This window comes from Pavona decussata, unplaced genomic scaffold (genome assembly GCF_977016875.1).
Source record: "Pavona decussata unplaced genomic scaffold, jaPavDecu1.1 SCAFFOLD_339, whole genome shotgun sequence".
In the NCBI taxonomy this organism is placed as follows: domain Eukaryota; kingdom Metazoa; phylum Cnidaria; class Anthozoa; order Scleractinia; family Agariciidae; genus Pavona; species Pavona decussata.
Genome location: NW_028145727.1, coordinates 517,004 through 537,507, shown reverse-complemented (window position 1 = coordinate 537,507; position 20,504 = coordinate 517,004). Strand labels below are relative to the sequence as shown.

The 20,504-nt window shown below is 37.3% G+C and overlaps 1 protein-coding gene and 1 long non-coding RNA gene across 5 annotated transcripts; one reads left to right on the top strand and one right to left on the bottom strand.

Moving 5' to 3' along the window:
- Window positions 1-1,121: 1,121 nt before the first annotated feature.
- On the bottom strand, window positions 1,122-15,352 carry LOC146453293 (uncharacterized). Of its 3 annotated transcripts, none has more exons than XM_085096790.1 (7): window positions 15,176-15,352; window positions 13,995-14,047; window positions 5,480-5,789; window positions 4,510-4,788; window positions 3,329-3,468; window positions 2,143-2,383; window positions 1,122-1,548 (listed from the first exon to the last, which is right to left on the bottom strand). In XM_085096790.1, the coding sequence occupies exons 2-7, from the start codon at window positions 14,016-14,018 to the stop codon at window positions 1,406-1,408; spliced, it is 1,137 nt and encodes a 378-aa protein (XP_084952916.1). In that variant the 5' UTR covers window positions 14,019-14,047; window positions 15,176-15,352; the 3' UTR covers window positions 1,122-1,405. The 3 variants fall into 3 exon arrangements, with proteins under 3 accessions (XP_084952916.1, XP_084952915.1, XP_084952917.1); XM_085096789.1 differs by lacking the exon at window positions 15,176-15,352 and adding an exon at window positions 14,535-15,062 and having other exon boundaries at window positions 13,995-14,045; XM_085096791.1 differs by lacking the exon at window positions 15,176-15,352 and adding an exon at window positions 14,536-15,062 and having other exon boundaries at window positions 13,995-14,080.
- Window positions 10,219-13,918, top strand: LOC146453294 (uncharacterized). 2 transcript variants are annotated; one of them, XR_014859536.1, is made up of 3 exons: window positions 10,219-10,980; window positions 12,109-12,371; window positions 12,764-13,918. It is a non-coding gene; the product is annotated as an uncharacterized LOC146453294 (long non-coding RNA). The 2 variants fall into 2 exon arrangements; XR_014859535.1 differs by lacking the exon at window positions 12,764-13,918 and having other exon boundaries at window positions 12,109-12,745.
- Window positions 15,353-20,504: the final 5,152 nt, after the last annotated feature.

The following is a 20,504-nucleotide window of genomic DNA, read 5'->3' as shown; positions in this document are numbered from 1 at the left end:
CAATGTAGCTTTATTAGCCACGAGGGGGAGGATGGGGAACTGAAGGGAGAGAAGGAGGGGGGTGGGGTGGTGTCGGTGGTTATCAGTAAAAATTCACTTGAACTTAACAAGGGCATACAGGAGATGTTGAAATCGAACTTTAATTCAGAGCAAGGTATTTAATTAAGTATGATATAACTGGGTACAACATGCCCCACAATTTACAGTCAAGTGTAAAAACAGTACAATCATTTAGAAGCTTAAACCAGCCCTTAGCCTCCCACGCAGACGTTTTTAGGGAAGTCGTGTGTGGGGGGAGGAGGGTAATACGACTGCCTAAAAACGGTGAGGAAGGCAAGCCAGTCCATTATAGAGGACCTTGTTTAAAATAAACCTCATCTCCGCAATGAAGCAACTGAAATCTGCCATCATCAGCACAGAGGCAACAGCCCAAGTCAAACATGTCAGAACTTGTAAACTTCATCCTAACTAAGGTGAAAACCCTGTGTTTGGCAGGGCTCGAGACAAATAAAAGCTAACGGAGCGGTGCTTTCCTGTGGTGCTGTTTATTATGCTGTACAAGGTGGTTCTAACTTTAGATTCTGTGTATGAAATCCTCGAGTATGACGATCCAAATAAAAGCTAACGGAGCAGTACTTACTCCCCTGTGGTACTTCAGCGTTGCCACTCACCAGAATAAAAAAAATGTCTTTATTTTTCCCTGACTATCACTGACCACACACCAATTTCTGCTAAACACCAAAGATAAATCCTTTGGCAATAACGCCAGTGATGAAGTCACTGAAATCAGCCCTTTGCAAACCCAGCGGCGAGCCAAAAATCAATTTCCCTAACTTTTGACTGCCTTTGAGTTAGGATTTAGAAGTTCCCTGACTTAATGTAAAATTCGCTGACTTTTCCTTCACCATGGCTACCCTGAATATACTAAGGACATCCTAACAATGCTTTATGACTCCGGTCTCTGGACACTTTCCCTTCAAAAGCACCTGGATGCACATGGCACAGAAACTTTACCAAACGAAACATGACTCCAAATTAAAATTCATGAATTGCCAATGAATAAGTTGAAAAATGAGAATTACTATATTGACTAAAACACGATAATTGACAGAATGCCCAAGTACTCTAAACCTCTTGTTACGCTATTTTATTGTCTCTCGTTATTAGTTATTTCTATTATCTCCCTTTCTCTCCTCTTTCAAAAAATGGGCCTCGTAAACACTTATGATATGTTTGTGTTTTGGTTTGAAACAAAACGATTTAACTAAACCCGCCGCGAATAGCGACAGCTACCTGCGGGTCAGTGTAATCCTTTACGTTATTTTTCTTCATAAAGCATCTCTGTCGTCGTCGTTGTTGTTGTTGTTGCTTTAGGTGGCGGAGTCACCGAAATAAGTTGAAATAGTTACTTCTTCTCGATAACTATATAGGCATGAACGTAATCCATCCCGTGATCCTCTGGGCGCTTGGCCACCTTGTTTTCGTACCGTTTGAAGAACTCGTCAACAATGTTAGTTTTCTCTTCAGGTGACCGAGAATCTGACAGGGCTGAGGAACAGATGGTAAACATACCAGTCAGTTGGCTTAACGTCACAAAACAAAAATAGGTACGCATTGCGTACATGTGGATAATGCTGCGCAAGCGCTGCGGACCTGTTTGTTTACAGACGTTCACTCACTCACTCACTCTTACATGCCTAATTGTGCACCACCCACAAAAATCAAAATACGTTTACGGGGGATTCGACTGTAGTTAGTGTTTTTGCTTTCCCCTGACAGTCAGATAAGTTGTAAGGTACCCCCCCCCCCCCCCCAACCCAAATTCATACTACTTTCTACACGCTTTTAGCCATAATTCACTCAAACAAACAACTCAAACAAAACTCCCATGTCAACACAGTTGCAAAGTTTAACATGACCTAAATATACACGAGGGGTTCATTTTGTGGGGCAGACACATTTAATAGAAATTCACTAAAGCCCGGTAACTGACTTTATTCTCACAGACTTCTTATTCGTGGAACATAAGCTACATTTGAACTTGCAGTGAAAAAAAGGCCGCGTTTTTGAGGGCATCTGTCATCTCATACTTCATATGCCTTCACCCTTTGTACGTCGCATAAAAAATCTTGTTCTAATTACCTGAAGTAAATGTTGCGTTACTCCACGTCCTCGTTGTCGGAATATACCAACGCGCATGCGCGCTGGGATCACCACCATTCTTGAGCCATTTTTCCCTATAAGGGCATGGCACAACTTTTGTTTCTATGGAGACCAGTGACAGGCCAGCCTTACGAACGGGTGTGTCCCAGGATTCAAAAGGCTTCTTGAATTCCTTTACCGAGCGGTAGTAATTGACAAATGTTGTCTTATTAAATTCGTCCTGTTAAAAAGAGAGTCAGTTACTTGCCAAGAGTAAGAAATTTCCCTACAAAAGATCAACAAATTCAATGAATTATTATCTTAGATAGCTGGAATCTGCTGAGGCTTTAGCAAGGAATGTACGTGAGCAATGACATCCTGACCAAAATTTGGTGAATAACATAAAACGTTACAGAGCGTTGTACGTTAAATTATTTTTACTACCATGATAAACAGCAAATTTCAACATTTTCCGGCAAAAAGGTTAGACAATTATAGCAATAAAGTAAAGTGGGTGCTTTAAAAAAACCGTTTGGGTGTCTGAAGGCAGAGGTTTGAAAGAAGGTGCACCAATAAGACTGACCCATCCTATGAAGAGAGGGCATCATTGAATCATTGAAAGCCTGTGGCATTTTTGAATTCTTTTCTTGGCATGCGGGTCTCTTGCTACAGGCCCGTGGTGATTGACGACTGGCAATCCAAAATAGAGTTAGTGCCTTTAAGAAGCAGCGTTTACAGGATCTGAGCTGGAAGAGCTAGCGCCAGATCCGTAATTCACTGTATCCTGCCCCAGGTGTGGTCGTATCTGCGCATCGGACCTTGGGCTGCTTTGGCAAGTTATAACGTACTGTGAGAAAGTATGGTTCGCAAGCGAGGGCTCGAATCAGTCGGTCTCTTGCATTCAAGGTAGACGTGACAACTGCTGCACAACAAGCGAACCACATTAGAAGCCGGAGAAATAGCACGGCTAAATCTTATTACATCACCAAGATCACGGGATCAGTCACTCAAAGCCTGCCAGCAATCTCGCGTGAGACCAAATAAAGACCTTGTACGCAAGCTACTCACTCAACACGGAAAGTCTGATTCGCTTAGGACCGACTAACAGCGATCTGGATTTTCGAATTAATACGCAACACCAAACAGACAGCAAGGAATAAATTATTTCCAATTCAACACGTCTTACCTGTGTAATGAGACCATCATTCACCAGTCCCTTCCACAAGTCCCTCATGGTATGGTGCATGGATACAGGGACGTTTTTCGTTGTTCCCAAGAATTGTCCTTCATCATCTACAGCGAACTGCACAAGAACCATCCTACCACCTAGACAATAACACGGTCACCAAGCTCAGTAACATACCCACCCAACATTTTGAAGCCGGAGGGGGTGGAGGTAACCAGATCTCCCTTGATTTTATTCCGTCTGACCGTGGGAGATCTGGATACGAGAATGGGGGGGGGGGGGGGGGCACCACTTGTAGTGTAAAATCTGCATCACTTGCCTTAAAAAGATTGAGCTTTTTGGAGGACTTCGGCACTTCCATATAATTGTAATTTTGCTAATACTCCGATACATTACAGGTTCAACTATTCAAGAAAAGGGCTTCTGCAAGCCCCGGGCAGTAAGCCCCTTCGGAGATTTAGAGAGCATTTTTTTTATGAAAGGGGCTCCAAAAAATTTGAACTTCTCATAAGAACATGAGAAATAATAAATTGGTGGCCTAAAATTAATATGCTGAGCTTCATAAGTCGCCTTGATAGCGGATTAAACCTGTAGCGTAGCGTTTTCAGGTGCGTAGTGCAAAACGATTTCATGCAGTATGCAGTATGTAGGATATTTGTCCCATGAATCTAGTTAAATGGCCTTAGCTACCACAAGTCTCCTGTAGCTCAGTGCGACTTTGCGACTTGTAGATAGTAGAGTCTTTGGTAAGGAGCAAATATTGTGAAAACCTGCAAGTGGTGTGCACTGTGAAAACTACCACGGCAACCGATAAAAAAATCTTTAACGCAGTGTTCGGTGGGATGGTCCATTTTTCAGTTTACAGCTTAGAAGGGTAAGCTGCAAACTCTATTTTGAATTGTTGTACTTCTAATGTGTCGTTTGAAGACTTAAACAATTGTGTTTAAAAAAGAGACATCCTGTATTAAAATCCCCATTGACGCTTTCGTATGAAATGATATTGGAAAATTTAGTGATAAAGCTAACGTTTAGCAGGAACCCCTGCGTTTAGGCAAAACATTTCTCGGGAACACTTCTTTGGGGTTTTTATATTTGCCATTTGTGACAAAAATATCACGAAAATAGCCGAATAAAGATATACATAGCAGAAAAAATTTATACCATGCAGTATTTAAATTTACCCGGGGCCAGCTCTTTTGCTCTTGCAAGTAAGATTGTTTCCCAGTCCTTCGCGGCCTGATTCCTGAACTTCTCCGCTTCTTCCTGAACAGTAATCATCGTGTGATGCAGTGCTCCCGTCACGTCACATGGTTTGTCACGCAGCCAGTGCATGGCCGTCGAGGAAAATAGTAAATTTATAGACTGAGGGGGCAGACACTGACTGTAGAAGGTTGTACCACAAGTTGTGACGAACACATTAGGAAAGTCTTCCAAATAGCTTTTTGGGCCTGGTATGAGTCCTGCGAAGGAGAAATATAAAAGTGGCGGCTTACAGTCAAGTTTCATTTTTTCCCTGTCAAGGCTTATAACTGAATTGTATGGGAGGCAATCCTGGCCAAAACATTTGGGAGCAGTGGCCTCCGCGCTGAAAAAAGGTTTGAGGGGATGGCGTGAACAAGCGACTCACAGGCAGAGACCATGATGTTGTTTTGGTAAACAAATATTACAGGCTGCTAAGTTTCCCAAACCCAATTATTGGTCATGGTTGAAGTTGGCCAAAAGATAGCTGGAGATCAATGACTGACTCGAAACGGCTCGCCATAATAGGAGAGACGCAGTAGTTTAAGATCATAAGAGACAAATGCATGCTGCTCCCTACTAAAACATAAAGACTTCTAGACCTTCTAGCTAGAGGGTTGATCCTTTCAATTAACTTCACCTTGTGCCATTACTGCTGTTTTAACAGTCGGATCTCTGGAAAAATTCTTAAACTGTGGTTACCCCTCGCTCGATTTTCTTTAGAAATATCAAGAGAACTTGCTAAGTTCTGCTTTCTCCCCGTAGTTTTAAACTACTACTTTGTAGTAGTAGCCACCACCCATAGGAAACCCGAGTTTCTAGAGAATTATGCACAGAACGTATGAGCAGAAACAAAAGTAGGCACCGTCCTTAAATTGCTACATTTTAGTTTATGAATTAAAAGCACTAAACCTTGTAAGCGAAGAAACAAAGACTTGAAATCATTAACAGGCTGATCTTCATAAATCACATGAATTGGTAGATTGTCACCATGAATCTTTCTCAGCTCTTTCACGCATGCGTACATGAGTGGCATAGAGGTACCACCATCTGCACAGCCGTAGTCAGCAATGGTAAACACAGACCCAGGCTCTACAGAAGCTGAATTAATGCTCTCTAGCATAAGCGGCGCAGATTCTAAGATCACATTGTAACATCCAATTGTGTTGTCTGAGTAGAATCCAGACCCATCTGCACCATATGGAATGTGGCTGTGGGGAGACTAGGGAAAAGAAGAAAAATTCAAACTGACAACAGTCCTGACAGAGACATCAGAATTTTTGCAGTTATATAGAAAGGAACATTTGGCTGAAAGGGTTTATAACAGTTTCACTTGCTGGGCCCATTGGACAGACAAAAATTACATTTTTATGGTCCCTCACAATAATAATAATAACAATAATAATAATAATAATAATAATAATAATAATAATATTTATTTATTTAGTTGTAATTATATATCTTTCACAAAGTCTACAGAGATTCTGTATTCATACACATATCAAGAACATATCATGGACTTTTGAAATGATGACTACATTTTTAAGGAACTCACATTCATGATTTTTAGAGATTATTAGTCACTAAGTTGTATTTATTTATTTAGCTTTTATTATCTATTTTGTACAAAGTCTAGAGAGATTCATTATTCCTACATGTAGTTTGGGCCACGTTTAATGCCCCCGTCTATGTATAATCTTATGGCATACAATGAGTTTTTACAACTGTCATAATAATAATAATAATAATAAGAAGAAGAAGAAGAAGAAGAAGAAGAAGAAGAAGAAGAAGAAGAATATTGCGTTGAATTTTTATAAGCTTTGTATTTTTAGGCTGGATAATACAATGTAAACTGAGAATGTCTTGAGTTGTTATCCATTTCCAATATAAATAGTATGCAAAAATAATATTGCATGCAAACATACTTGTACAGTACGCTTAGAGTCATGTTGATTGTAAAATTTATTTTATTATTCGTTATTCAATAAAATTGTTGTTATTATTAAAAAAATAATAAATAATAATAATAATAATAATAATAATAATAATAATAATAATAATAATCATTTACCCTTAGCAGTGTTTATAGCTCAAGTGCTAGTCAGGTGACCAAGCCTTAAACCTCACAAGGAAACTGGCAGGAGGCAGACCAGTTGGCTATTTACAAGCGCAGCCGAGGAGCTGAACTCGGGGCTACCGAGAAAATTCTCCAGCTAGCAGTCAGAGTGGGACTTGAACCCAGGACCTGTGGATTTCAAGTCTTGTGCTCTAACCGCTAGGCCTACTGTATCCATCCCATGCACACATTAGCTTAACATCTACATGTACAATATTGAAATCCACTATCTGTTTCTTAAGCAAATTAATTGGGCACCAACTAAGATCCACTGTATATAATGTGCAGTTCCAGAAAAAATCCTTACCCGCCCCATGTAAGGTCATTGGAAATTCCTAGGGTAGGGGGGTCTTAAAAGCCAAAATTTTGGATTTCCTGGGGGGGAGGGGTGCAAACAAAAAACCTTTCATGGGGGGTATGTATATTTTCTGGAACATCACAATAATTGAGTGATCCAAGAAAATATGCATAATTATACCTGCAAACTAAGGAGGGTCATTGGAAATTTAAAGAAAACGTGGGATCTCACAGCTAGATTTTTTGAAGGAAAGGATATGAAACTAAACTGGATTTTCCAGATTTACGAGATTTACATCTTGGAGAAGGGGAGAGGTTAGTATGGATACAACACATTAATTGTGCCACAACATTGATTCATACATTGAAAAGTAATATAAATTTATCATCTTTTGTTATTAATGGTTGATGTTTGACTTGATCAAGGTGAAGTACCATAAAATTCCGAACATTATGAAGCCACCAGCTAATATTTATTTGTCCATAATTTTCGCTTGAGATTTACAAATTATATTATTTACAAGGCTAAAAAGTTAAGAAGTTAAGGGATGACTTGATTAGTCAAAAACGTTTGGTTTCTTTAATATCTTTTTAACTTTTTAGCCTTGTAAATAGTATTGTAAATTATACTTATTTATTTATTTATTTTTGGAGACTAGGCTTCTTGAATGGAATGAGATTTTATATTTCATGATGGGTTTTAGCTCGACAGCTTAAGACACTAGGCAGACAACCTAAAACAGCTTAAAACTGCTAACACAAACAGCAGATGGGCTTAATATATTCAGAAAAACTTGGTATTGGCTAGGGGAGGGGGCATTCCCTTTAATGAGCCATATACCGGTAGGTATATGTGGCCCCATAGGGTATGATTTTTGAGCCATTTTGATCTAAAATAGGGTATCGGTTTTAACCATTTTAGTCCGAAAGTCTGAAAATGGGTTTCAATTTTAGAGGTCAGCAGGTCTGAAAAAAGGTACCAGAAAATTACAAATTTTGGTCTGAAATAGGGTCAGGGTTGGAGAACTGAGCCGTAAACCCTCAACAAAATAATTTCCGAGGAGTGCTCCCTCCCCCCACCAGTTATTGGGAAGATGTTTTGTTGAAATCAGTTTGGAATTTTCTTAAGCATCATATACTTGTTTGATTATGAAGGCCAACTCCAATACATAAGAAAATGTTAATTATCTTTCAAAAAAAAAAGACCTATTCTGACATGCTGGAATAATATAAACTAGTAGCTTACTATAGCTGCTACCAGTAAGGGACTACCCAGGTGGAAATCTTATTAAGATCTTGTAAGATCTTACAAGATCTTGTAAGAATCTTATAAGAATGAAAATAACACTAAGATCTTAATAAGATCTTGTTAAGATTTCAGATCTTAATAAGCTCTTACAACACTTCTTAATAAAATCTTAATACAAACTATACAATCTTCAGCATTTTAAGATCTTATAAGATCTTACAAGATCTTACTAAATTCTTGTAAGATACTTGTAAGAATGTGTGGTTCCAGAAAATATCCATACCCCAACCACGGAGGGAATTGGAAATTCCAGAGGGGTGGGGGGGTCAATGGCCCAGGAAATTCCAGAGGGGAGGAGGGGTGAATGGTTGGATAAGTTTCCAGAGGGTCAACTTCACGTTCATGTCAGACATAATTGTTCAAAATTGTAACTTACCAACTTAGCAACTTCGTAGATCTTTCTTGAAGACGTAACTTTGTTTAACTGTTTTAAAGAAACCCTTGCTACATCAAAAACATGTTTCCTTTCTCCGATAAGCCTTTGTAAGCGAAGTAGTCCAAGTGAGACAAGAAAGGCGTTGCGTGACTCTGTTATTATAAAACTGTTGTTTGTGAAACTTTCTTGCGTAGAAAAATATTGTTCACTGGCTACAATTGAATTTGTACCAATGTTTTTAAGGGAAACTTTTGTATGGCTATAAAGTGAAAGCCCCAATTTTACATAAAACATTGAAATATTTGTTTGTTATTTTTGTATAAACGGGCAAAGGTCAATTCCCGGGGTCAATTGATCAGTTTGTCAAAACTGACCCGTGTTAAAACTTATTTTGTCCAAAGTATTTCAACTCAAAGTCCAAAATTATTAACTTAATTTCTATGCCAAAATTCAACGAAATAGAGCCAATTCAACATTCTTTTAATGCGTTATTGATCTCATACAAAATTTGCATAAGAACGTGAACATGCTAATTTCGTTTTGCGGCTCCATTTCGTCTGCGGTTTCAAGTTACGATCTGAAAGGTCAATTTGTCTCCCTGCCCTGCTAATGCTTATTTTGTCCAAGCTATTCCGATTCAATAGGAAAACTATTGACTAAAATAACAAGACTAAATGATTACCATGAGAAACTGATTGATTGAGTAAAACTAAAGCGATAATCCTTTTGATCTCCTACAAATTTGCATAGAAACGTAAACATGACATCTACAAATTAATAAATGAAAACACATTTTTGCATTGCCGGACTTATTTCAACAATTTAGATTTAAAATCTTCAGCGAAGCTAATGGTAAAGTTTGATGTCAATGGCCACAGGTAAATATAAAACACAACAATTATTTCAGTATCAAGAGCTTTTTGGCAAACTCTACCGGTGAAATTGAACAACGCGCGCGCTCTTCGATAACGCATATTTTCTCCTCGTGTAGGCAGTTCTTGATATTTCTAAAATGTTCACATCAAACTGATTTTTGAGGCGTTCTTTTGAAATAACACTTTTCCAGAGGGGGGTGGGGGTGTATTCTATATTTGAGGAATTTCCGAAGGGGTGGGGGGGTTAAAAAAATACCTCGAAAATGGAAAATCCTGGGGGGTGGGGGGGTCCTACGTGAAATTCCCTCCGTGGTGGGGGTATGGATATTTTCTGGAACTACACAATCTTGATAAAATCCTCAACCTAACAATCAATAAGATCTTAAAAAGCTTTTAATAAGATCTTATCCATTTCTTAATATTTTCTTATTAAGATCTTATCAAAATTTGTGACAAGATCTTATTAGCAATCTTGTTAAGATCTTAAGAATCAACTTACAAGAATCTTGTTAAGATCTTACTATAAATTTAAAATAAGATCTTAAACATATTTTGATAAGATCTAACCTATTGCTTAATGTTTTCTTAATAAGATCTTAATCGAAATTTGCACCAAGATCTTACAACCATTCTGATTAAGATCTTACCACCTCACAATTATCTTTGTAAGATCTTAGCATAAATAAAGAATAAGATCTTTTAAAAACAGTTCTTAAGAAAATCTTGTAAAACAAAAACAAAAAACTTATTCTTTGGTTCAATTCTTTATTAAACTCTCATAATATCTTACAAGAATCTTGACTGGATCTAAGAATTAACATGCCAGTAAGACTGACTGTGATAACCTCTTTACTTTCATTGAAATTTAGATGTTTGTTGTGACATATTGTACATCTTAATACTGTACTTTTCTTCAGTGTTCGAAGTTGATAAACGCTATGCAGACATGTGTGTTTCTAAACAAACGCTTAAAAAATATAACTGTTAAGACTTACAGTTTGCAGTTTACAGATTGTATTCGCATAAAAAAACTAAATGCACGGTCCTTCACTGAAACTCATTTGTGAAAACATTATTACTTACAAACCTGCTTTGATGAATCTCAATTCCATTTAATTCCAGAAAGAAAAAAATGCTTTAAATCATAATTCCTACGATTTTCATGCACACTGCTTGCTTTTAAAATGAGCAAGAAAACGTGGAAAAACGTGGAATCACAGAAACACCGGCAGCCATCTTGGATTTCATTCAGACTGGGAAGTCTGGGCACCATTTTGGTCAGCAGATATGCCACTGCAGGCTCGGAGAAAGACCGTTTCATGTTAGATTTTAGGCGGAATTCAAGTGTACAGCACACATTTCCTCTGGATTTTGCCTCTGTAAGCTTAAAAAATGATGGCTTCAAGCAGCAAACTCTGGACAACCACTTTTTAGAAAGAGGTAAGTTTCGTTACCAATAATTATTTTGTGAAAGACTGCTTGAAAATGTGTAATCGTCCACGCGAATTACAGACATACATTTTGTTGTCAAGGTTGAGACTCAAGACTGCAGCTTCAGAGTGAAGTCAACAAATCCTGCTCAATAAATAATTATGACCGCTAAAATCTATTTTAACTGATTTAATTTTGTTGTGAATTGTGACTTCTGCTAATTCTAATTAGGAACAATAATACTAAATAAAATTTTGTTACTTGCATATAAATGGCAGTATTTGATCAGTACTATCTTTATATATTTATAGTTGAAAACAGCAAGCAATATTATAAATTATAAAGGGAACACTAAGTAGCAATCCTTTTGATCAATGCAATCATTTTTTCTTATAATTTAGGCTTTTATGAACTTGTCAAACCTGCATAAGGAATGGTAATATTTAGCACATTGTAAATGGTTCAGCCTACACTCTGGGAGTTTTAAGCATAAAAGAAATGTAAATGGGCAATTGGCTTAGGGAAACCCTCACAAAATAAACTGAAATTGGCATTCTCGTGCGGTTCACACAATGATGTTGTAATCCTGCTCTTCAGTGGGTTGTGGCTTAATCCAGCTACATTCCATCCCCAACATTTGTAAAACAAATAATTATTGTTTTTAGTTGCTTCACTGAGTATCTCCTGTATATTGGTGCCATTCTTTTGGCTGAAAAGTTAAAAGGCTCTGCTTGCAAGTAGTATAAATTACTCCCCTGAGTGGAAAGTCTACAACAACTCTCAATAGTTGTTGAAATGCTGCTCCCCTTTCCTCTGGGTCAATGTTGTTTGGGCAAATTGGCGTGCACCTCGTCATTGCTTCCATTGTACTTTACTTAGGAGGAGGAGGGAGGGAGACACTTCTAACAAACAGTGTTTCAACATTTTGACGCCAATAGAAGGCTGCTGTCAGCATTTGCTCAGAGGCAAATAGTAGATGATGACTTGACCAATGGGGCCATACACTTAACCTTAGTGTTCTAATTGGTAGCTTTTTTAGCAAGGAAATTAGCAAAAAAAATTAGGAAAATAGCATAAAAAATGATATCTTTTTTTTTTTTTTTTTGGTTTTAATTATTTTTCTTTTTTTCTCCACAGGGGCCATATAGGATAATTTCAAGCTTTCATGTTTTCTTGCTTTTAACAAGCAGCTGAAAGGAATTATTGCGGTTTTTTGTTTTGTTTTTTATGTTTATTTTTTTAACACTAAAGAACATTATTGCACCAGTGGAAACCAAGCTCTTATTCATATGTACAAGTGCTCTGTTAGGTTGCTTCTTTCTTGGGAAAATAATACTGGTAAATAATAAGTGTCAGGATTGTTTAGAAAGGTTTTAAAGCTGCCAGGTTAATTAAGGATGGTGCCTACTTTTGTTACTGCACATCTTGAGATACTCGGGTTTCCCATGGGTGATGCCTACTAATACAGGGATATTTTTGCACAGGTTAAAAACTATGTGGAGAAAGCAGACCTTAGCAAGTACTTTTGGTATCCAACAAGAAAATGGGGGGTAACCATGCATTTTTCAGAGATGATAAAGCTTCAATTTGGAAAAAAAAAACGCCATACATTGCTTTGTATTTTACTGCTTTTTAGCATAATTATTGCGTAATTATCTCTAAAAAATGCGTGGTTACCCCCAATTTTCTTTTTGGATTCCATCAGCCCTTGCTAAGATCTGCTTTTCCCACATAGTCATAAACCGCACAAAAATACTTCAGTATTAGTAAGCACCGTCCGAAAGTCAAATAGATTATTATAAGTGTTTCATTAATAAATTGATGCAAATAGAAGAAAAAGTTACATGTAGAACTTTATCCTAGTCTACAGAACATTTCTTGGTAAAGGTTTGTTTCTGTCACTCTTGTGGATTACAATAATAATTATATATAGTGCTGTTGATCTTGTGAGCATGCATCACAAGAACTTGAATATATGCCTTATAAAAAAAAAAACATATATGGCATTGTAGTCAATGAAAGTTTCCATCATGTTAACTTATGAAGATTGTTGTGATAAATTTATTTTACAATAGCCAAGATTTAGCAATAAAAGGTTATCACACTTTTGATTTTTCTTGTTGGTTATGGTCTAACAATGGCCCATCCTATGAATCTAAGTGCTATGAGCATATCCACCTTGAGTCAGTTTCTAGGTACGTATAGATTTTGTATTTTAAACAAGCTGTGATCAAACTCTCAGGAACACATGATTCTAGTTTAATTTTGAATGAACCATTGTAGGTCATTGCCAGAAATGTTAGGGCAATCCAAAGGAAAATTTAAGTATACACCTCAGGTTTTTCCCTATTTTGCAGCTTGCTTGAAAAACAAATTCAAATCTTGGCCCTTCAATTTATCCTGGTTATGGATCTCCCAAGACCTTCTACAATAAATAATTTTAATTGGTAAGATCCTGACAGTATCTTAGAAAAACATTTGACAAGATCTTGTCAAAATCTTGTAAGATATTGGAAAGAATCTTGTAAGATCTTGGTAAGAATCTTATGAAATCTTGTAAGATCTTGGTAAGAATCTTATAAAGTTTTGTAAGAATCTTATAAAATCTTGTAAGATCTTAGTAAGAATCTTATGAAATCTTGTAAGATCTTGGCAAGAATCTTATGAAATCTTATAAGATCTTGGCAAGAATCTTATGAAATCTTGTAAGATCTTGGTAAGAATCTTATAATATCTTGTAAGATCTAAGTAAGAATGTTTTAAGATCTTGTTAGAATCCTATAAGATCTTACAAGATCTTGTAAGAATCTTGTAAGATCTTGTAAGAATCTTGTGACAAGATCTTGTAAGATTCTTGTAAGATTCTTAAATAAGATTCTTAATAAGAATCTTGATAAGAAACTTAATAAGATCTTACTAAGATCTTAATAAGATTTCCACCTGGGTAATCAAAGTGCTTACTACATTACTCACATCCAGGAGCTGTCTGTATAACATTACAGAAGACCATAATGTGTACTTACAAACTTGTCACTAGTTGAAGCCATGTTGTTTTTCTAAATGACTGTTTGTTTTCCTATAATCAAATGGGCATGTGTCACCTGACAACCTGGCACAAATAAAAATGTTGCACATGCATGCAAAATTGAGCACAACATTGTGTGTACTTAATAAAATTAACTTAGCTTCTGACAACATCCCTTAAACCTGCCCCCAACCCATATCTGCCATTTTCTCTGACTCAAGGAGTCTATACATTATAGCTTTATAGCCCCCCCCCCCCCCCCTTCTGCATCTAACTTTGGAATGTGACCTGACAATAACAAGCCCATCCTCAGGAGACCTCAGGAGAATTTTTTTCCATCCAAATCGAGGAAATTCTGAAATAACATTTCCAAGTTACCCATTTCTCAAACCTGGTTCATTTAAGGTTTACAAGGCCAAGCTATAATGAGAGAGAAAATGGCCCGTTCTTGTCCCCGTTCGGCCGTTCTTAATAAAAATTTGTGTTGAACAAGACTGGGTCGTTTATCTGCGTTTATATAGTGAATGAGCTTTGCGTACCTGGGTATTCGATGACCGACAGCTAAAAGAGTCGAACCGAATCACCTACTGGATCAATCGAACGGGGAAAATTATCCATGTATTTTTTTTTCACACCTTTCCATTCCCGTGTCTTGCAAAGGCGCCATTATATGCTTTTCTTACTAGTGCCAGGTCCTCACGGAATTAAGGTGGTCGCTTCTGGGCCTGTGACAGACTAATGTTCCTAAACGTTTGCCTTCGTTATTTTTGTGCCACTGCCGAGCCGAGTACACATGAAAGTCATGCTTGGCTACAGAATTTTAAACTAATGTGGTCATTTATGTTAATTTATGAGTGAAAGATCGTTAAAATTTTATCGTCTTCAGCAGTGACAAAGACAGCCTGACAACAGTGACTGTGATGTACAAAATCACAGTATTCAACTTCATTCAAATTAAATTAAAAACAGAAATCCAGTTTCCCTTTCTTTGGAGAAAAATAGTATTCAAATCAATTTGATAATGCCCTTCAGTAACTGCTTTGCAATCACACAGACAGAAATAACTGCCGAAAAAATTAGTTTGTATAACAATGAAATTCATTGATCCATGTAAAATATCAGAGGATTGATACAGAAACTCGATGGCCGAAGTCCCATACCTTCAGTTCAATTCCTTACCCTTAGCTTGCAATTCTGTTGTAGCCGTTACGAGTGCTTTTCCGTATTCTTTTCCTTGAATTACAAAGAATAATGAAATTTTCAGATGCGAGTTAGGAATGGAAGTAGACGCTCATTAATACTTTAAAACAAATTTGTGTTACAGTTGAGCAGAGTGCGACACTTCTGACGTCACACAAATCAAACGGGTTGTCTCTGAACTAGCCAATCTTCAATAATAAACTCATTTTATTGTTTAGCAGAATCAAGTGGAGACTTAACTCACTTCTTTGATGAAAAAGATCTGTAAGAAATGCCGTACTGAGTTTTATCAGATCAGTTTTCAAATAATAATGCAATTAAAAATAAACGGGAGTTTCATGATGCATTCTCATTTATCATAACGTCCATTTGTAATTATCCTGCGATATCGCTTGATAATTAGCCGACGATCGAGGCCGTGGGCCGAGTTGGCTTAAATCAGGCGCAGGATTGAGTAGGATAATTGTTTTATTATTCAACACAGTTTTATTGCAGAAAATCTGGAGACGATTTTTTTTTTTTTTTTTTTTGGTCATTTTTCTCTCCGAAACACGAAATTACGTATATATAAACAATAGCCTCCATTTGGCGCGAAAATATGCTCAGATATTTGTCCGCGGACATTATCTGTTCCGAAAAACTGTGAGCTTCGAGGAGCAGATAACGTCCAAGGACAAATATCTGAGCATATTTTTAAAGCCAAATGGAGGCTATTGTGGTTATTATCCTTCAGATATTTTCCGCAACATGTAGCAACGAGCTTGAGTATTTGAACATTTCGTTTAAGAACAGTTTACCGTCAAAAACGTTTAGAGCGTATGTTGTTTTCTGACACTGCTTTATCGACCAGCAAGTTTATCTCTCCTTCTGTCACAAAAGCAAACCGCGTCCCCATCTTGACATTAATTTTAATTGTAAATTTGAAGCGCCTTGAAGTTTTTGAAATTGGGGAATATCACTTGGGGAATATCATCGGATATTCCCTAGTTTTAGCTGGGGTATATTCGGTCATGTGAGGCGTTTAGACCAATCGCGCGCGAGCGAAAATATTTGATGGATTATTACGCAGGATATCTGTTGTTCGATGTTGTGTACGGACGTACAATTGTTCAGTCTACCATGGCCATATTTGGGCAGTGTTACAATGTGTTGAATAATAACTATGGATGTTTGACCATGAAACAGCTGCTTGCTTCGCATGGATAGCCGACCAACAACTTTGACCATAGAAATCGGATACACAGGAAAATTCTGGGACGAAATATGGTAGATTGTAGGATCATTTAACTGTCGATTGAGGAAGAAAATCACAATTCAGCAACTCAGTTAAATTTTCCACACTAGCTGACAGGTTTAAAATTTTTCTAACGAGCTTTTGTTATCGGTCTCGAACTTGACGTGTAATTCAATTTACATACCTAACTCATTGATATAAAAAGATCGTTATTCACTCCATTTAATTACTAATTATTTCATTTAATTACTAATCGGTCCGATGGCCGAGGTTGATCCCGGGCTGTATTCTTTGTTTTGTCATTCAAGTTCAGCTTTTTGTTAGCAAGTTGAACACAGATTTCCAGTTTCCAGAACGGTTCAAGATGAATTTCTTCCAAGCACGAATTTCACAAAGTCTCAACTGAAAGCGTCGTCATCGATTTAAATGTAAGTTCAGTACTTTGCCGTGAAACATCATTGCTTCTTTTTCAATATTATCAGAGAAGAGAAGTTTGTATTGTATTGTAATAATTTAGAAAAGGTGGAATTTGAAAATTTTCTTGAATTTTGAGTCTTGAGGGCTCATGGGAACCCGAAACGGTTTACATATGGCTGACCTCTTCAAGAGCGGGCTCACCTGATGACGTCTCTAATCAGGATATCCGAAGCCGATTTCCGAGCATGGTGAGCCAATGTTCCTGAATTGTTTTAGATATTTTTGAAGACATAATATAAATATCAACTATATAATAAAGATATTTCAACAGGGTGTTCACGTCACAGAGTGGTTTTCAGGAGGGGCCCTGCAGCTGCAATACTGAAATATATAAATAAACATTTTAAAATGAAATGAAATGCTAAAAAGACGCTCAAAATTCTTGTTTCAAATAGTCAAAAAAAAAGTGTCACTAATGCGACGTTCAGACTGAACTTGTAATTATAAAAAGATTGCAAATGTTCATTTGTCTGGTTCCAGTCACGGCTGCATGGCAAACGAAGCGGCATTGACCCAAGGAACAGTATTAGATTCGGTAAGGATGAACGTCTTTAAAATGTTTGAAATAAAAAAAAAAAAAAAAAAAAACCCTGAGTAACCGGTGAAATTTTCGCCCTGTGGCTAAGGTCTCCTACCCATGCCAAATGATGCGAGAGGCGTCGGTTGCCGAGCCAGTGCCTTGGCCAGTTTGTCAAGAATGAGCCTCACAGCTTTATTCTCAGTGTTTTATTTCAGCCCGCTTACTGACGTAGATGCCCTAAATTCGGCCGTGATGTAGTAAGACAAGAGAAACCCTTTTCCTGTTATGTCTTGCCAAATTATTCATTTTAAGTGAGAGCGTTCCGTTTGCACCTGGCAGGCTAGGCTAATTCACAGGTGTTGGCGTTATTTTGCGTCTTTTCAATAGAAACGTAACCAAATATCTATAAAATAGAGTAAAAACATTTTCAAATGGTCTCCTACCAACTAGTTCTGGTATTTTCTTTATCCTTCCAATGGCATTTCTCTGATTCTCCTATTCCGTTTAATGAAAATGATCACACTCTGCCAGCATTCAGCATATGTAAACTGGTGTTGGCCAAGATCTTTTAAAACTGCTTTTTTTAACTGTGAAGTGAAGAAGTGAAGGGAAGTGATATGAATGAACGAACGAGCGTATGGATGAATGGATGAATGAATGAATGAATGAATGAATGAATGAATGAATGAATGAATGAATGAATGAATGAATGAATGAATGAATGAATGAATGAATGAATGAATGAATGAATGAATGAATGAATACCTTTATTCAAGTGTCAGACTGAAATGGCAGTCTATACGAACCACTAAATACTGCAAATTGGGACACTTTAACTGATAAACAATGTTATCTGAGTTAGTTAAAATTCTGGCTGTATATCGATTCATTTATTTCCCAGAATTAAGTGCAGAATTTTCCCTGACAATCGACACTTGACAAGCACCTATTCATATTAAATCTTTAAAACGGTCAAACCTAATTCTACTCTAAATTTTTATAACAAGCCGTTTATTTTCAGAACAAAATCGGCTCCTAAAGAAAGTAAGAGAAAATGTATGATCATGACAGTGGAAAAAATTGAAACTCTGTATTAAAATTGGATTTAAGTAAACATATACTAACAAACATTTTTCTGTGTTAAAATTGCTTAAAACATAACGTTAATAACGATAATTTATCTACATATGTTCTCGGATGCAATAAGATAATTGTGCATCAGTTATTTGAAACAATGAATTTTCTATTTAAGGGGGGACTTCACCTAAACGCCATTTTTCCGCCACTTGACATGGCTTTAATGGAAATATCTCGTTTACGTTTCAAGCAATCCAAAAACTCTATGCTCATAACGTGAATCTATGTTGTGGGGTGTTTTGTGAATTTTTGGGTGATTTTGGGGTATAATTGGGAGGAGATAGTTTTCCTTGAAGGATTGGTAAAATTAAAAAAATATGAAATATTGAAGATTTAGTGAAGTTTTAAACTTAGAATTTGTAGCTAATAATTAATAGACGGACACCAAGTTAGTCCACTAGCAGCCTGGGGTGCTCTTGCGTGGGTATCAACTGTCTGTTAGTGTTTCAAAAATCATTTTCTTTCTTCCATCCCTTCTTAAAATCTCTTCAAATTTCATTCAAATTTAGGTTAAGTGCCCCCTTAATGAAATTAACGCTTTACCAGGATTGCTTTTGGATGCAAAATTGTACAAGTCACAGATGCCTCCTTTACTGACACAAGACCTGGCCACAGAGACTGAACAGGGATAGGAGACAAGGTCCTTAGTTTTACGTCTCTGGTAAAGGACGTGATTATCTCAGTTGAGACAAAGTTCACCATGCACAGCCAGGGTCTTACAATAACTGCCAAGATCATGTTGGTTAGTCGCTAAGGAGACCCGACAAGTTATTTTATTACGGGGATGGGAGTCGGTTGGCCATACTACATCCAAAGACCATAAATATCCCTTCAAATGACGTTTTTTGAAGGCACCGGAATACAAAACGGCTCTTGAAAAATTTGTTCAAGGAAACGCTTGCAGATAAGTCATCCCAAATGTACACCCAAAACAAGAAATCTAGAGCCTATGCCATTTACTCCTTTTCTGGAAGACAGTCGATCGAACGCGACTTACAAAACTTAATTCTAGCAATAACAATCAAATTTCGTGAGGCGAGTCATAAGGCTTCAGCCTTTCCATTGTTGTTCTTTATGGTTAATTGATCGTTCAACAGATTCCATGCAATTTAATTTATTTTATGTTCTTGGGCGTTGATTTTTATTCCTTTTTGAGAGGCTTTTTGTTTTCATAACCAAAGCGGCCCTTGAAACAACACAGAGATGATGGTGAGCTAGTGAACCAAGGAGACCGAAAACAGGGCACAATGTCGATGTGCAGAGTCTAACACCAAAAATCAACAGACTTCCAGAGGGCTATTCTTTGCAGCAAAAAGAGATGATCAAAGGAAATAAGTAGGCCAATTTACATGGGAAAACGCTTTGGAACGAGATTGTTGCAAATTTCAACATTCGAGTTTATAGGGACCTTTTGGGCTCGGCACAGATAAATTCTTCAGCTTGAACATCTTTCTTAAAGCCCGAACGTGGCAACTTCGTCTCTAGGTCTTCTCGGGGTTGAAATCGAAGATGGTGTCCGCCATCTTGGACTTTAACGCCGGTAGGATGAGGTTGCAAGTAATAACTGGCAGAAATTCAAATCCCGCGCGGTCCAGATAAATTGAATTGTGCGATCTGATAGGCTACAGGAGCGGTCCATAGTTTGTCATCTGGACAGTTGACTGCCGGCTTTATTTGCATGCAGCCACGTCTGACATTTTCTGTTTTTCATTGTTCGTATGGACCAAAAAAAGAAATGAACTCGCTCAATATAGTCTGGACCTCACCAAATGCCAGTTTACATGCTATAGCGTGCAACAGGCAGGCGGCTTATTAAGAAAGATATTCGAAAGTCGCCGAGAATTATCGCGGCGGTTTTTCGGTCATAATTATGAGGCTTATAAGGGAAAGCTGAAACATCAGTTCATTAAGGATACTTCCGGAGGCCCTTGTTTATATTC